Genomic DNA, 18,151 nt, shown 5'->3' with positions numbered 1-18,151 from the left:
TGAATTAGTATCTTAAAATAATGACCTAGTATATCAAAATATTGAGACACTTTCTCAATATTTTGACTTAATGAGTATCTCAATATTTTTGACTTAATGAGTATCTCAATATTTTGACTTAGTAACTCAAAATAATGAGAAACTTTCTCAATATTTTGACTTAATTAGTATCTCAGTATTTTGCCTTAGTATCTCAAAATATTGACCAGGTATCTCAAAATATTGAGAAACGTTCTCAATATTTTGAATTAGTATCTCAAAATAATGATCTAGTATCTCTAAATATTGAGAAAATGTATCAATATTTTGACATAATTAGTATCTCAATATTTTGACATAGTATCTCAAAATAATGAGAAACTTTCATAATATTTTGATTTGATTTACTGAGAAAGTTTCCTATCATTTTGAGATAGCCTTACTTTGTTTTGAGATGCTAACTCATTATTTTGATATAGTTTCTCATTATAAAGACTTAAAGGATCCTTTTTTTCTTTCATCACAGTGGCAGAAATGGGTTTCCATACAGTAGTGGACGCTGTAGCAGGTTCATGGTTTGGTTAATCACTTTTAACCTCATGTCAGTGGTAAAACAGTTCTCAAATATCAAATGCTAATATTAAAATGTACTATCCCCATCCCCCAATTAATGTCGGGGGCGTGTAGCAGGGAGCAGCATTAAAAGTGTCATTGGTTTTTAAATGACGGGTCATATATGGTAACAAGTGGCAACAACTCATGCAGAAGTGAGAGGTATAGGAGCTTAATAGTCCCCATAAAGTAATGTCGTTACATTTTGGAAGAGGTAACGAGTTGAGGAGTAATGGACTCTCGTTAGGAGCAGCAGTAGTTCACCTGTGGAGGTGTCTGTGATTGGAGAGCATCGAGCTTCACCCCGCCTCCCGCCTCTCCAAACCCACAGAGCGCACACAGCAGCAGCTCCAGCTCCTCACTGGCTTCCTCTCTCTACCAGCCGCAGAACATGAGCTCTCTTCTCTCCGAGCGGACGCATAACGATACAGATGGTTTCATTACGGCATCCCGCTTCATGCTGACCGAAACTGCTGCTGCTGTTGTTTAGGAAACAAATCTCCCACCTCCACTGTTACAAGGTGGTGCTTTTTTGGATGCGCCATGCAATCTCGCCGGTGGAGTTGTGGCATTCGGCTGGTGGCATGGACGTGCGTTTGGAGTCTGGCGCTGCTCGGAGCGTGGTGCATCCCAGCAAATGAAGGTAAAAACACAGACACAGACACCACTGTTTGGGTTTGGCTTTAATTGGCACTTGACACAAGTCTGACCGGTTAAAGGTCCGTCATGGTGCGCAAGTCCGTCGGTCTCCTTTATTCTAAGGAGGTCGCCTGTACAATTAATTTGAGCTATATATATGACAGCTGTGTCTCCAAAGTCTGTACTGACCGTTTGTTCCGAAACGGTAAAAATCTGAGATAAAAAAAGGGACCTTTGATCAGAGCAGATAACCAACCAGTCCTCCTTGGATCCTTGGAGGACTTGGCTGCGCCGACAGACGCACAGAGAGCTGCGAAATCCACTGGTCTTTAAACATCGCACCCTGTGCAGCTCGTTGACATTGACCTCAACGCACTTTCTGGTGTTTTAATATAAAAAAGGAGGAATTGACAAGAGTAATTTCTTTTTTTTTTTTGCCATCTCTTATAATAATGGGGAAACGTTTGGGTTTGTGCTGCGATATTTCTCATTTCATTCCCTTTTTTAAGGTTATTTTAGGTTTAGTCAAGTCTGGCATTCTGTCTTTTTAAAGATGCGGATTGAATCATTTTTTAATGTCTGAATCCTGTGACATGAGCTGAGATAGTAGCGTGCAGTAATGTTACTTTTCTTGTTAGATATTAACAGTGTTCACTTGGCACCACCCCATTATTTGCATATGCCTGCAGAGCAAACGGCTAATTAATCAACTGAACTGTCAACTGAACTAATGCACCTGCTTTTCTCCCCTACTAAAGATCAAATATGCTTTGCAATGTGGGTTAAAAATAAGAAAAGTGGAAACGGTGTGTCAAATATTGTTCCCACGCTATTGTTGTCCGAGCAGACTGAGCAGCATTTTGATAGATGAATGCCATTGTTTTGGGACTATTAGACATCCGGGAAAGAAAGAACATTTATCAACCTGCTTATTCTTCACGTGGCAGATTTATTTGGACAATGTTTAGATTAACAAAAGTGTTTCTACAAGTGTGACCATGGGACATTCAGGGGTCCCTGGAGCGGTTTGCAGGGATATCCAGCTGCAGCATGGAAGATAATTAAAGTTTACCTAGAATGTATGGTTACCTCTTTGTGTTAGTGTCTTCTGAAGTGAATTACCGCGCATTTGGGTTTCAAGGGATAAATTCCACTCTGATACATGGTGCAAACTGGCATCCAAGTTACACAAAAGAGTGAAAAGTTCACCAAAACCACTTGAAAGGACTGTTTTACTTCAAATCTATCCAAACCAATGACTCATGAGGTTTTGTTGTCTGCAGCACCAATATTGTGCCTTTTTTTAAAGCCAAGCTTCAGGCTGTTGAGAGTTGTGAATCGATGGCAGACTGGATCGTAAGTTTGCTTTGAATGAAAAGAGAGAGATTAGTCCTCAAAAACAACTCCACATGATCTCTCACATCATCTTAAAAATGAGTCAGACATGTGTTTTCTTTGCCGTCTTCATTTTCTCACACCTATCTTTTGCTTTGCTCTGCAACAGCACATTGTTAAAAAATCTGTCAAATTTGACAGAACAACCACAAATGTTTTCTTCTTCTTTCAAAAACCCCATCAGTGAAACACCTAAACCCCCTTAAGCAGCTTTTTGCCAGATCCCACACACATTTTAGAGATGAATTTGGCACACATTTGCATAGCAATGGATAATCATACATTGCATGCATAATTGGAGAGGAGGGTGAAGCCCATAATTAAAATAGCCGCCATTCTCTCATTGGGCTAATCTATTGTAATTGAAAAAGTAAGATTGAACCATTTCTCGGCTCGCTTTTAGACATCTTGGAGGAATCATCGGGGACTCTGGCCACCGTTTAAATTTTTGTCTTAATGTAGTAGAGTAACATCCTACGTGCTGAATGTGTCCTCACATTACACAGCAGACTTCACCTCATCCAACTGTTTTTCAAAATTGAAGTTCACCTTTCATTTGCATCTATAACAGGGAAACAAGTGAACAGAGAAAAGCCCTGATGCCTCCTTAATTTAACAACATTTAGCGGTGAGGATCCTGCAGTGGGGCCCTCCGCTCCACCACACATGACTGATACTGCTGAGGAAAACTGTACACACCATGCCACCTTGATTAATTCTCTCTTTTACAGCTAATCCATTCTTATTTTATATCGATCGATTTCTGAGAACATCTCGACGCAGAGCCAGATGCCTTCACATCTGTTTCAGAGATTCTTATTGTGTTTCGATTAATAATAACGTTTGACTAATGAGGGGTGTGTGTGAGCCGTCACTTTGGGGAGTTTAAAACTGCTTTTTTTGTTGTTGGTAATGGTGTTGAGCAAATGAGGACGGTAGATTTGGGTTAATTACAGTAAATGGCTTGAAAGAAGTGCGTGTTTGCCTGCATGCCTGTGGGGTTCTGTGTGTTCGTGAGAGAGTGAGTGAGAGCCATTAAGCCAGGAGCGATCCAAGCTAACATGTAAATGTCACAATGAAACATCACGAGACACAGACAGGAAAAAATAAAGGCAAATGTGTCGAGGGAATTGCACGTTTAACCATTGGTTTCACAAGTACAGTATAGGAGGTAAGCCATGGTTTCAGACAGTATTGCATTAGGGGTCACTGAGGTCGCGTTGATGCATAAACCATCACTTGCTAGAATGCTAAAAGTGTGCAATTTAAAATAAATAGCCTTGTCGCTTTCAGATATCCAGTTCCCATTTCAAAGAGAATTTTATCTGTATTCCCCCACGCTGAAAATCCACTTACTCCTCAAAACATTTGCAATATTTAGAGTATCCTTGGAAGTAATGTCACCACAAGACTTTAAATCTCTTTCATTCATTCAATGGTGATGACTTTTAATAACGCGTTCCGTAGATCATTGTCACGGCTGAGCTCCAACTTGTTAGGTGGTTTGATCCTCAGAGAGAGCGCGAGAGAGGTAACGTATCCCTTATGATCTAGTTCAGCATCACTTATCTCTTCTTTATGGCCTAATTAGTTGTCTAATCGCCTCCTAAGGACATCTTTTATTATTCTCCGCAGAGCGGTGGAGATGGTAAGACTAGTGTAGTGTGTGTGTTGGGAGGGGTTGCAGAGCGAGCGCGTCTCGGTTAGTGAACTAGCTTCCGCCTCATATTTAGTTCTGCTTACTCCACCTTATTGCTGCGGATGTCTTGTTCTTTTGTTGACATCAGGGCAGGGCTCATACCAGGATCGGCTGTTTTATGATAAAGCTTATCATAGGACTGGAAGTATTGTACCCAACAGCTGCTTTAAGACATGATGGTGTTTATGAGATTAAACCTTTGGATGGGTGGTCGGTACACGCTGTTTTATTGTTTGTTCTGTATTAACGTTACACTAGGAAACTTCTCTTGTTGGCAGCTCCAAGAAGTAACACAAAGAAATCTTGAAGGTTTATGTCGGCAAGATACTCAGTTTTTTGTTTTTTTTACCAACCTGGCTGGCATGTGATGCTTTTTTGCATCCGAGGGAAGCGAGAGGAACGAGTCCAGTGTCCTCTGTAATGAGCACTCGCATGCAATTAAAATTTTGCCTGTGGGAAAAGAATTGACGCATCCAATATCCAAAATTCCAATTGCGTCAATAGTGTGAAATCCACACCAGTTGTCACGGAAGGGGCCTTAGTTTGATGTGTCAGTACTAGTAATTTGCATAGAGATTTTATGAGGTTATTGGAAATGTAAAAAAGTGTTTGCATAGAAAATGTTTTGACTGTGCATAAAAGAGTATTTTCTTGTGAGTGTGATCACATTTGATCCCAGGATTTGTCAGCTTAGTGGACCGAGTTAGGAAGACAGCTGTGAACTACAGTTTAAATGGGGACAGTGGTTAAAAACCCTTTAACATGAACCCAGAAGTGATAGCATGCTGTTGCATCCTGATCGGAGTTATACTACATCAAATTCAACGAATCCTCATACAGTTCATATGATATCTTACAAATAGTTATTCTTCATTTTTCATGCATTCTCCTACGAATGTCCATCAACTCGTGTCAATTACATGCATACAGTCTTTTCAGAATAAACTTCTGTCCTCACGGAGAACAATTTTGTTAGGTTTAGGCCACAAAACTACTTAGTTAGGTTTAGGAAAAGATCGTGGTTTGGGTTAAAATAGCTACTGAAGTGGCGTAACTTAAGTACGGAAGTTACTTGACAAATAAATCAACGTTGAATTTTGGTTTCACACGGGGTACGAACACCGGTGTCCTGGGCAAAAGTCCGGTGTTTTTCGACCCACCCTTTTTTTGACCCTCCTCCCTTCGTGGTATTTGTCGCTGTTTATACTTCCTGGTTTATAATTACGTGGATTACATACAAATTGATTTTGTGACATTTATGAATTATAGTGCATTGCTTTTCATAGGTATAGCTACAGTGTGGGTTTACTATGGATGGCGTGGGTGTAGACAAACCTAAACAGGTTATAATACAGAAAAATGTCCTTTCCTTTAAGAAGCTGTCATTCCCCAAGCACCTGATTTGGTTATAATGACCGGCTTGAATTTGTATTGAAGCGCCCAACTTATTTGCATCCTCGTAAAATTGAAGTAAAGGTATATTGTGATTTGACGCACGCAACAAAAGTTTTAAAAAAAGAGACTAAAACAGTGAATTTACAAGCGGTTATGTATTCTGTAGAGATTCTGAAAGGGAGATTTCTAAGACCAGCGAGAAGGCAACAGATACTACTTTGCTTCTATTAGTTTGCTGAAATGTCTGTCTCTTAATCTGCTCCCATTACAAGGAGACGAGAAGCTATAAATTGACAATGGATGGTTCAGTTGGACTTTCTCCTTTTATTGTTTGAGTACACGCTGTGTCAGACACGGAACAAACCGAACGCTATCGCAGATGAGATAAAGATAATTGAACTCCACCCCTGACAAAACGTGAGTCGCATTTATGATGGTGCATGTCATGCCTTGGCTAATAGAGACGAGTTGTAAAGCTGTTCCAAACAACACGGTCTAAAACGAGATACACCAATGTTCATTGATGCAATTTACGGTGTTCCGTGTATGCGGAAATGCTACTAACTGAAACGTACTTTGTTGTTTGGTCATAGTCAACTTTATCATGAACAGGCTGCCAGCTGAACAGGCTTCATTCTGTGGTAAAACAAAGAGACACCTAAAGTGTGTCCAAAACCCCCCTCTGTGAGCTCACAGCTGCCTCTCTGTTGACAAGAACTTGTGTGACTTAGTTGTAGAAGAAGCACTTGGACACACTGATGGGGAAGACGATACAGAACTCACAAGACTACACTGTCACCAGTGCTGCAGGAGAGGAGATGTCTTGAGGAGTGCAGTGGTCAGGGTATTGCACTCGACAGCTTTGAACTGAAAGGCTGAGAAAGGATCCGTTTGAGCTGAGAGCACTGTTAAGAGTGTGAAGTCGGGCGGCAATTTTTGGTTAAGATGCACAAAAGAGTGTAAATGGATAATAGCCACTTTTCTTAGCACAACACTCCAGGCCATGCCAAGTGTTATTATGTCAACTCTGACTCATGAAGTGGCATTTTTAAACTACTTTGTACCGAATTCTGCTCAAATTCACCCACGTCTTGTTGTAGAAATGGAAAGTGCTCATTAGTCTGTCAGCCTATAAGAGAGGCACACATAAAGTCAGGGAATAAATGGAATAGAGGTGACGGTACCTGTCCTAAGATTTGATCTGGAGTGAAGTTCTGTTTTTAATCCTCGTTTGTGATTAAAATCGTGTCAATTCTCAAAACTCATTTTTGAATCGGCCTTTGCGATGCACCTGGAACAGTTTGACCTCCATTTGCTGAATACCTTTTAATAATTGTAAATGGTTTTACTGTTCATATAGAGTGGTTTTACTGTATATGGTGGATGAAAAACAAGTTGACCAGAGCAGATCATGAGCGAACTTGTGGAAGCCTCTGCACCAGTGACAGCCGTGGCCACAGGCATTATGTTTTCGGCTCGAATTACTTCAAATTTGGAACAAATGTTCACTTGGACTCAAGGATGGACTGATTCGATTTTGGTGGTCAAAGGTCATTGTGACCTCACGTCTGTCCCATTCTCGTAATATCTCAGGAACGCCTTGAGGGAATTTCTTCAAATATGACACAAACGTCCACTTCATCCAAAATCGCATACTATGCACAACATACCCAATATGTGTACTTTCAAAATACTTTTGTGTGAATAAACAGTAGTATGTATCTTTTTGGAAGCAATTTACATCCTCACTTCCTCAGAGCCTCCTTGCCGGTTGGAGACGTGCAACCACGGTAACCCGTGCCAACCTCATGTGACCAAAACGACGGTTTGTGAGAATCAAAGTCTGACTTAATTCAAAATTATATTACACCTTGCAAAGTGAAATCATATACCGACAGTTAAATTGACGCGTTATCGATGTTACAGAGCTGTCAGTCAACATCCGTTATGAACGTTGTCATCACTGCCGCATTGCATTGTGGGATATTTATGCCACCCTAGTGACAAGCGTTGCATACTGTAAAATTTCACCAGAAATAGTATGCAATTCGCGTACTATTGGTTTCATATAGGGTTTCGGACATACTAAAATATCTATATAATAATACATACTTTTTTTAGCATTCTAAATAGCATATTAGTATGGAATTTCGAACGCAATCCTCGGACTCATGGATGAATTGATTCGATTTTGGTGGCCAAAGGTCAAGGTCACTGTGACCTCACAAAACACATTTTTTGTCTATAACTCAAGAGTTCATACACTAATTATGAAAATTTCTCACAAATATCTAACAGGATAAAATGAAGTGATGAAATTTTGGACAGATGTGAATTCTAGTTGTTTTAATTGATTGGTTGTTTGTCTGACTGTCTGTGTTTGTAACCTTTTAACAGTGAACCTGCTGGATTCCCGCTCTGTGATGGGAGACCTAGGATGGGTGGCCTATCCTAAGAATGGGGTGAGTATGACCAGCGCTAAGATGGTTCAATTGTTGGTTGCCGAAATAAGAATCAACAAAAATATTTTGTACTTACTCTTGAAGTTGTCAGTAACCATAGTGTCATTGTTTCTTGATTGGTTGTCTTTTTGGAGGCTCTTAGAGGTTATTATTTTTATGTTTTTTGACACACTTATCACACCTTATGACATGAAAACACACCAAAGCTATGTAGTTACACATTAGACCCATCAGCAATGATCAAAAGTGTGTGATAACCTAAAAAAATAAACATTAATTGACTATATCTAATAAATAAAATTGTATCCATCTAAAACAAACCACCATCTCCTGCTTGTGAGCACAGCTTAGGTAGTCTAGGTAGTAAAGTCTCTTCCTGTGTCTTACCTGTGACGTTTTTTATTTCACACTGAAGTGCAGGCTCTTCATCTGTTTTATCAAGGTTACAGGTCATTTCATTTCCAAGAACTCTCAGTTCATTATCAGGGTCAATTAAATTCATGAATAAGATATTGAAAGTCACCATGGAATATATTATTCTCAAGCCAGGAATTGAGTTTCCATTACCAAGTATTCCCACGGTGAGGACTAATTAGAGAATGACTTACTAGAGTTGGGAAAATAGTTATTCCGTGGTATTATACAGTGTATTTTAATGAAAAAGAACTTGCGTTTAAAAAAAAATGTTATCTGGCGTTTTAACACCACCTCATGAGACAGTAGTTGACTGAAAAAATCTGCCACTTTTCCTGGGAAAAATTAAATTCCCCAACCTCCAGGGGACTGATAGTGCTGTGTTCGGTTTAAACAGGAATTCATTTGTGCATCCATTTGATCCACATGGAAAATATCTCGTATAGTCACAACTCCTGTTGGCAAATATGCGGCTATATACTCGCTGGACCAATAGCGCTGACCATGGCGTTTTTCTCAGCTCTGGGTATTCAAATCACGACCCACTCTGTGGCTGTATGTAGATGGGAGAGATAGTGCTGACAAAAGCAGCCGTATGCGCAATCATATTAATGAAGATGTGATTATGGCGTGTGGTTCCTACAATGCAACTGCATAAATAACTGGGTGGACAGGGGGTGGGGGAGGAAAGAAAAGTCGTGATAAGGCGATGTAAAGATCTCATAATGGCATTCTGTCTTATTAGCTCTTATGCCTTTATTCAACTACAGTTGATTAAAATGTTTTTTTTTCTGTTAAACTTGTTGTCTGACACGGAAATGACAGACATTTCCAACGAAATAAATAATGTATTTTCCTTTTTGGCATTTTGAATAGAAGATGTTATCATTGTTGGCCATTATAATTCCTGTCATGTTCTCTATATACGACAATCTGCAGCATACTCTCGCCGGTCCCCACGCACACTCACGCTTCCACTCAGGCTAAATAAGATGTTGAGGAGGCACGGACGTTTTTTTTTTTTAGTCTCATGTTCCAGATGGTTTGTATCATCCCTCGTTTTCTCCTCCTCCTCCAGCCCCCTTATCCCCATCATCGTCTCTCCTATCATTTTTTTTTTTTCTGGCCCAGCTCTCATCCCTCCCATCCTTTCCTTGTCCCCGAACATTTATTTTACCCCTTATCCCCGCTTTCTTCTCATTCTTGTCATCTGCTTGTCTTTTTTTTTATCTCACCATCTTCTTTCTGCTGCTTACCTCTCCCAAAGCTTCAATGTGCTTTGAAAGTTCTTGAAATGTGCATTTAAGCAAAAGGGAGATGGGGAGTAAAATGAGGGATTTAAAAAGTGTTTGAAATTTGATGGATGACCTTGAAATGTTAAGACACATTTCAATGAGCAGCATGACACTGGCATAGTATCTTGAACGTGAAGACTGCAGATTGTAAATCATAAATATTTTTGGTTTAGGAGCTTAAAGGGATAGTTGGGGTCTTTTGAAGCTGGGTTGTATGAGATACTTATCCATAGTCAGTGTGTTACCTACAGTAGATAACGGTCTACACGCCCCCAGCTTGGATAAACAGACAGGAGATACCACACGGAAGCAAAGCAATGTACTGCTGTGGACGGGGCCAGCAGCAAAATGTATTTTAGCCACCTAAAAGAATAAATATCAGTTCAAGAGTACTTTATATTTAGACTGTTTTTGCCACATCTATACAGTCTTTGTTTCCAACAGGGAACTTAAGCCCAGTATCTATGCTCTCGCCAAAGCAACCAGACTGGAAAAAACAGTAATTTAACCTTGCAGAACACGGGCGGTTGCTGGTCTACTGCAAACTGTTCGTTAGTTTGTGTTATTGTGTGACTAGTTAGTTCTGATTCACCAAAGTCACACAATGGCACTAACTAACTAACCGATTGAAGCAGCGGTAGACCAGCAACCCCCATGTTCTAGGGCGGAAAATTACCGGGTTTTTTTTTTAAATGGAGTTTGGTGGCTTTGGCGAGAGCATAGATGGATGCAACGGCTTCAGTTTCCCGTCTGAAAGGGCTGTCTGATGCCAAGGTAAACCGTCAAAAATATTATAAATATAGCGTACACTTGAACTGATACTGGTACTCCTGTCTGTTTCTCCAAACTGGGGGTATGCCGAACGTCACCTACTGTAAGTAATACACCTACTATACCTCATATAACCCCACTTCAAAACACCCGAACTATCACTTTGAGAAATGCCCTTTTTTTAAATCCAATTCGGAAGTCTTTCTTGAAGTTATAGCTAGCAGGAGGCCAAAGTAAATTGTAGCCTTGAGGCGTCCTAGCAGGTTAATCTGGCAATGTGGAGACAGGTGTGGTGTAAGACAGAGGTTGAGAGAATTGGAGAGAGATGGAGAGCTCCAGACAGTCGGGCAGTAACAGCTTGAGTGTGAGAGAGAACTTGGATGAAACCAGGCTCCCTGTGACCTCGAGAATACAAGTTATCATGGGCAGTCAGGAAGACAATGCTAAACTGAAGAATGTAGAGTATCTGAAAAGTGAAATTAGTTTTTATTTTGTCTCATTGTGGGTTGATGAGGGTTTAAGCTGGAGACAAAAGAATAGAGAGAAATAGTTGTGTACAGAGTTGAGTGCAATTAATTAACACTTGAGTGGAGATAGAATATTGGACATTATTCATAAGTTATTTTGCAGATACAGGGAAAAAAAAGAGGATTATTAGAAAGAAATGTAGTTGAGGCTCTAAATTAGAAGACTCTGAGCTGTTATTTTAAAATGTCATAATTGGAATTCCAGTTGGTTAATGAAAGTTTGCATCTTTAGCATTAATGTGAATGTAGTGTTGGAGAAGAAAGGGGACAAAAGAGAGAAAAAACACATGGAGGAATTTTGTTTTCTTGCCCATTTGGGACTATTTTTTTCCGTCAACCCTTTGTCATCTAGTTCCTCCATTACGTCCTGTTCCCATTGCATTAGAGGAATACTTGTTCGTAGATTGGGTGGGCTGCCGATCACATGCAATTTGGTCGATGCTTTTATCTGCTGCTTCTTCAAGCATCTTTTGAAGGGACGAGAATAAAGTAAGAAAAATCAGGAAGGAAGGTGCCATTAAAGGGATGGATCCCCCAATATGGATTATTTTATTGTCCATCTGTCTCAATTACCTCACATTTTGCTCCGCCTTTATCCGAACATTAGTAGGCAATGGCCTCTGGGACTGTAAAGACGCTAACACACCATGCCGATGTCAAAGAACCGAGCACTGACAAAAGCCGACTGATGGAACGTGTTGTGTCGCCTTACGTCGCCTCACGTCGCCTCAATACTTCTGTTAAATGTTTTATTAGAAGAAAAGACAACTGACATGCACCACGCTTTGGACCTATACATGAGAGGAAAAAGTCAGTTGAAAACCTTAAGACGAACAAGCCAAACTAGCCGAAAAGTTTCCCACCACTGTGAATCTGTTAAAACGGGCTCGATACAGAATACAAACTGAGAATATGTCTGACCAAAAGTTGCAAGTGAGACTGTTAAGTTTGGCTTTTCCCCAGGGCTCAAACAGTTTGAGGAGACTATCTAATTGTGATTCTATAAAATGTCAGCAAAATAGTGAAAAATGTTTATCTCCCATTTCCCAGAGTCCCAGCAGACTAGCTATTGTTCAGTTGACAATAAACAGAGGAAAGCAGAACAATTCTCACATTGAAGAAGCTGCAACCAGAGAATACTTTGTATTTTTGCTTTAAAAAATGACTTGAACGAATAATCGATCATCAAAATAGTTTACAGTTTTTTCTCTCACGACTAATGGACTGAAGGCCGGGGACCTGACGAATTAACGACACAAAAATGGGAAATACTTCTCTGTGAATATTATATATCTAGGGCTTTTATTGTGAAAGGTAAGAACGGAAGGAGTGGATCTGGTCTGCACTGCCTTTGTCAAGGTTCAAATGAGTAATAAAGTTTGCCGCCCTGGTTCGGACTATGAGCCTCCGTGTCGTTGTTTCATAAATATAGGTGCAACTCGACCCTTTCCACAAAACCTGATTGGTTGATGCCTTTATTCACAGTGTGAAAGGTCAGAAAATTGACCTGCAAATTAATCGCATGAAAAAAAAAGCCCCCGGTGTATAAAGGCCTTAATCGTTGCAGCTGTGAGTGTGAATTGTTTTTTACCACTATTGCGATTTAATTGTGATCAGCTTTTATAAATCAAACCCCAGTCCTGTAGCATCGTCTACATATTATTTGTCAATATATAGTAATGATAATACTGCTGGGTTTGGACAAAATGTTGTCTTATAGCATAATAAAACTAGGCGAAAAACAAATAAATGTCTTGTAATGTAAGAGATATCGAACTGACGAACCCTAATGCAGCTGACAGCTCTGTATTTAAAGCTGCTTAAGCCGATGATGGATTATATGCTCAAACAACAATATCAAGTGCTTTAAAGTTGAACTGGGAGATTCCGACAAACTCTTTCTGCCAGCTGTCTGTATTTCACACTCAATAAGCACTGAGCTACCTGTTAGCCAGCTGAAATTGGCGTGAGGTGATCAGCTAATAATTCAGCCCCACTATTGGTTAGGCTGCCGAGACAGGAGACTATACCTTCGCTGATTCAGCCTGTTCAATTGATCAAATATATGGGTATAAACTAGCATCAAAGATGCTGAAACACAATGCAAAAAAACTCTGGACGATGCTTGGGCAACAAATGGCCCAATGACGGCTATAACAGTTGGCTCGGTGTGTCAGGGTCCTAAACTGTCTGTCCCTAATGAGGAAGGGCAGCGGCTGTTTGAACAGTTCAAGGAGTGTTTGCTTAGAGATTTGTTGTGCCGCAGCTCACATGCACATTACAGCATGAAGGAGGGAAGACAAGGTGGGATAAAAGGGACAGGAGAGGAGGAATGTAAGAGCTAAAAACGGTGGGAGGGAAAGAGGAGATGAGCAGAAATCGGGGACAAGGAAGAAGACAGGAAGTCAGAAGTGGAGGGTGTGGAGACGGAGAAAGGGGGGACGCGGTCGAGCAGTGTTTCTAGGTTAGATTTAGGATTGGATAATTAAAGGAAGAATAGAGGACACATGGAGGGAAAATGATGATGGACATGGATGACATGAAAAAGGCACAGGAATGAGGGAATTAGATGGAGGCAGAAATAGGGGGGAAAAAGGGAAGTGGAAGGGGGGGTTCTTGTATGGATAAGGAGTGAGAGGGACAGTTCTATCACAGTGTCATGACGGTCAGCGGTAATGGGCGGTAATAATAAGTTGGAGGCAGCTTTATAGACTTAGAGCCGGGAGGGCACTCAGCATAGCCACAGGGAGTCTGCTGACGGATGTGACTCACATGCACACACACACGCACCCCCACACACACACACATGATAGTCAACAAAACAAACACACACACTAATGAGGAGCTAGAAGGATGCCTATAGGGACAGTTCAGCGTAGGGAGAAGAGGCGAGGCAGAAGGTGAAAGAGACGCTAGGGCTGCGTGAGAGGGGTCTGAAAGAGCTGAAATTAAGAACCTCTGATTATTGGGACCATTTACCACCATCAGGACCAACAACTCTCACTCTCTTGGCTTTGTATTGTTCACATGAAAGCAACAATTCACCCAAATCACACCAAAACAAATAATGCAAAGTGGTATCTAGCCATGAAAATGGTTTTGGTTTCATGTGTCATGGTGCAGCCTTGTCTCCTAAATATGATGTTCCTATACAACTACATTGTATTCTCAATTACGTTTGAAAGGAAACATATTGTCGCAGATTATGTTTGTCTTTTTAGGTATCAAAAATACCTTTGTATGTCTGCGGACGGCCGCAGTGAGTGATGTAGTAGAACGAGCAACACGCAAAGCAGGTGACGTAGTATTATATCGAGCGACCGTGAATGAAAATATGTTGAATAAAAACGTTATTGAGTATTAACGGGTATAACCCATGTAAAACAGTAATTTCTTGCAGTTTCATTTTGTTTTTAATTTTAAGCCAAACCATGATGTTTTTTTTTTTACTAAACCTAACCAAGTAGTTTTGTTACCTAAACCTAACCAAGTAGTTTTGTTGCGTTTTCATTTTGTTTTGTTTCCATTTTACAACAATCACGTGTTTTAAAATTGTTTAAAACTGCGACCGTAATCCGGGAGAAAATACATTTCCCTCAAAACGTACTTTTGTTATGCAGTTAAGTTGTATTGGGAACGTAATTTCGTTGCGAGACAGGGTCGCAAGGTGTAGATATTTGCCTCGGGAATCTTCTGCTGCTTCCCCAATATAAAGTGAGCAAATGATGTTTTGTTGATGTTGCTCAGAGCTTTGAAAAATCATGTCTTGCTTACTCGGGATAATTCACATTCCTTGATGTCAACAATTTCAATAGGAGCTGCCCACAGCAAACTGCATTTTTCTGAGGTATTGTTTTAAGGAAAGAAACAGAAAACTTAAGCAGGTAAATCCAAAAGTATCTTTAGTTTCTAGATATCACTAAGGGTAAGTGGAAAAAATTTCTTTTTTTTTCTTGGAATTTGGGTGAACTGACCTTTTTAAGAAGAGGTTGTGTGAACTGCATGAAAGTGAGCTGGGCGCACTGAAGATTTCAATATCGCATTTTGAAAACAAATGGGTGATGAATTGCGCTACAGAATCATTAAGAGACAAAGAGGCAACACGGACATAGATCTATTGTAAAATTAAAGCACAAACAGGTGTTTGGTTTTACAATGTGTTCCATTAGTGCATGCTTTTGTTTAAGTGCCTAACACTGGGTGGTCCTGACCCCACAGTGTTAGTATGTTGCTCTCTGCACCGAGCTCTGTGTTTAACCTCGGAGGCCCACCTAATACCATGTACAATGGGTTTTAAAGATCCCATGGAATAAGCACTTGAACTTCTAATACAGGAGCTCATTCCTGGAAAACCATTGCTCAAAGTCATCACAATCCCTTCTTTTCTGCTCGTGCCTGCTGTACCAAATCAGTCTTTTTTCCTTCATAAATAAAAGCCCTTTGTTTTATACTTATACCTCTCATTTCTAGCCTTGCTTTACAAGCAAATGCATCGACGAAGTAAGGATATCACTTCATGGAACCTTTTTATTAAAAGCGAAGGTGTGAAACGCCTGCTAACTTTAATGGAAGTCTTGAGTTTCGGTGCTCGTTTCAAACTTGCAAATGGTTTCATCATTGTGTGATGACTCAGTTGAAAGAGTTAGCTTAAGCAAGTCACATGTCAATTTACATTAACAATCAAACAATGTTAACACAGTAGAGCCGCAGAGTGGGAGGATTTCCAGTGGCGCCTATGGCAACCACTTTATAAACAGATACTAAAACCCATTTGGTTCCAGGCAAAACTAGAGAAGGTCGTCTGTTAAACTTCCTGCTCGGCTACCAGTAATGATTGGTGTGGGTATGTGTGTGTGTGTGTGTTAAGCTGTGTAAAGCTCAGAGCAGGCTGGTGGATCTGTGTGATCTAACCAGTAAGCGGCTTAATGTCTGCACTGGGACTGACTGGGCTGGAGTCTGGGAGAGATGGGGACTCAAGTCATACACAAGCACACACAGATCTGTCTGTGCATCTATAGTATACTTGTGAGGACCACAGACTGTATATAAGAAGTGAACGTAAGAACTGTGACGTCACCCGTTGGTTTGTGGACTGCCGTTTTGAAACCCGACTCTGCATTTTGGCCTTCGCCATCTTGGTTATTTGCAACCAAAAGTGACACGAGAGGTTGGAGCTAAGTAAAACCGAACGCTGAATAAGACATTTTTTAGGCGACCAAAGAGGTTATAATTAACTTTCATGAACTGAAAACACAGTGTGAAAGGGTTAAAGTTTTAAGATGAAAATGCGGCCAACTCCCACACTGAACAACGCCGTGGTAGCAACCTGTCAGTAACAAGGTAGCCAGGCCTTAAAGTATACCCTGCTTTATGGTCTATTTGACTCTAAATGGGACCATAATTTACTAAAAGAACATCATGCTGTATTGTAGAAGATTGAGACCATAAACTCATGTTTACAATGTTTCAAGTATCAAGTGAGAAGTAGGGTCAATTTTCTCAGACTTCTATACAATCAGACTTTTTTTTGCTACCAGAGTCGCCGCCCCCTGCTGGCTATTAGAAAGAATGCAAGTTTAGGGCACATCCACATTGGCTTCACTTTTCAGACCCCGGAGTTGCCTGCTGGTGAGGACCCTTGTTAACATAATGCATTTACTCTAACCTTAACCTAAGATATGATATAAGAAGAATTCCGGTTGGTTGAAATGTCGTCACTTTCCAGAAATGTCCTCAATCTCAAGGCCTAGATCTCCTATTGGTCCTCTCAAAGATGAAAGTACGAGAGTACAAACACACTCACACTAGGGCTGCGCAATTAATAAAAATTTTATCGAAATTGTAATATGGCCTACTGCAATTTTAAAAAACGCAAAGGTGAAATGTGTGTGAAAATACAATTTTTATATTAAATATTCATTGTATTGTCATGCTGCAGATATCTTCTGTCCTACACGTCATATTCTACAACCTCTTTGTTTGGTACAGATCCCCGCAAAAATCACACCATAATCATTTTATGTTTTTCAATAATAATGATGTAAATAATATCATTCCCTCCAATATCGCAAATCATATCACAATTGCAATATCACTCAAAATAATTGCAATTAGATATTTCTTCAAAACACACACGCACGCTATAGTCATATCTACACGGAGGCATGTGCATTTAACCACACACATGGTGTCTAATAATGTTTGACAATGCCTTCTTTCATTCACAAATGGGTCAGAAAACTGAATGATAATACCCAGAAAAGAAAAGAGGCCGACTAAAGCGGGGAGGAGTGAAAAAAAAACAAAAAAACAGATGGAGAACAAGACAGAGAGAAGAGAGAGAGAAAAGACAAAGACAGAAGGTTGTACACAACGGCTACAGCACAGATTGATTAATATGGGCTATTAAGCTATAACACCAGATCATAGTCTGGTCCCTCTGGCCATATTACAGTGACATGATGAAGCGCCTGTATTAGCCATGGGAGAGTGCTAGTGATGCAGATAATAGCCAGGTCCCAGGAGACCTGCAGAGGGAATTAATGCTGCTGTCTGACACACACACACACACACACATGCAGGCATGGATGCAGACGCTCACGCAAGCTTGAACACTGACGGAATCATTTACATATATGCACACACACACACTTTATAGAGGCATGGCTATACAGTACTACGCACAGATGAACACACCTTAAAGTGCACCTTAATTCTTTTTTTCGCTGACAAGAACTCCACCCTTCATTCATGGTAGATGCATATATAGCCTATAACACTATCACATTCGTTTTCTGTCTGTTGCAACAGGAGGAAACGAGGTGGAAGGGATGAGGATTATTCTGCTATCTATACCTAGACACACACACACACACACACACACACACTCACACAATCTCTTTATAATATCCTCGCCACCGTTAAGTCTTTCAAAAAGGTTGCTGTAGTTCATTCTTACCACGT

The 18,151-nt window shown here is 40.3% G+C and overlaps 1 protein-coding gene across 1 annotated transcript in view; it reads left to right on the top strand.

Annotated features, from left to right (window-relative positions):
• Window positions 1-975: 975 nt before the first annotated feature.
• The window catches only part of epha5 (EPH receptor A5), a 71,905-nt gene continuing 54,729 nt past the window's right edge, over window positions 976-18,151 (top strand). The window contains exons 1-2 of the mRNA XM_074617448.1: window positions 976-1,234; window positions 8,117-8,181. Of these exons, the coding sequence (XP_074473549.1) occupies window positions 1,135-1,234; window positions 8,117-8,181 (165 nt within the window). The 5' untranslated portion in view covers window positions 976-1,134. The remainder of the gene's footprint in view (window positions 1,235-8,116; window positions 8,182-18,151) is intronic.

This window comes from Sebastes fasciatus, chromosome 19 (genome assembly GCF_043250625.1).
Source record: "Sebastes fasciatus isolate fSebFas1 chromosome 19, fSebFas1.pri, whole genome shotgun sequence".
Taxonomy (NCBI): domain Eukaryota; kingdom Metazoa; phylum Chordata; class Actinopteri; order Perciformes; family Sebastidae; genus Sebastes; species Sebastes fasciatus.
Note: the sequence above shows the minus strand (reverse complement) of the source record. Positions and strands in the feature narration are given on the sequence as shown.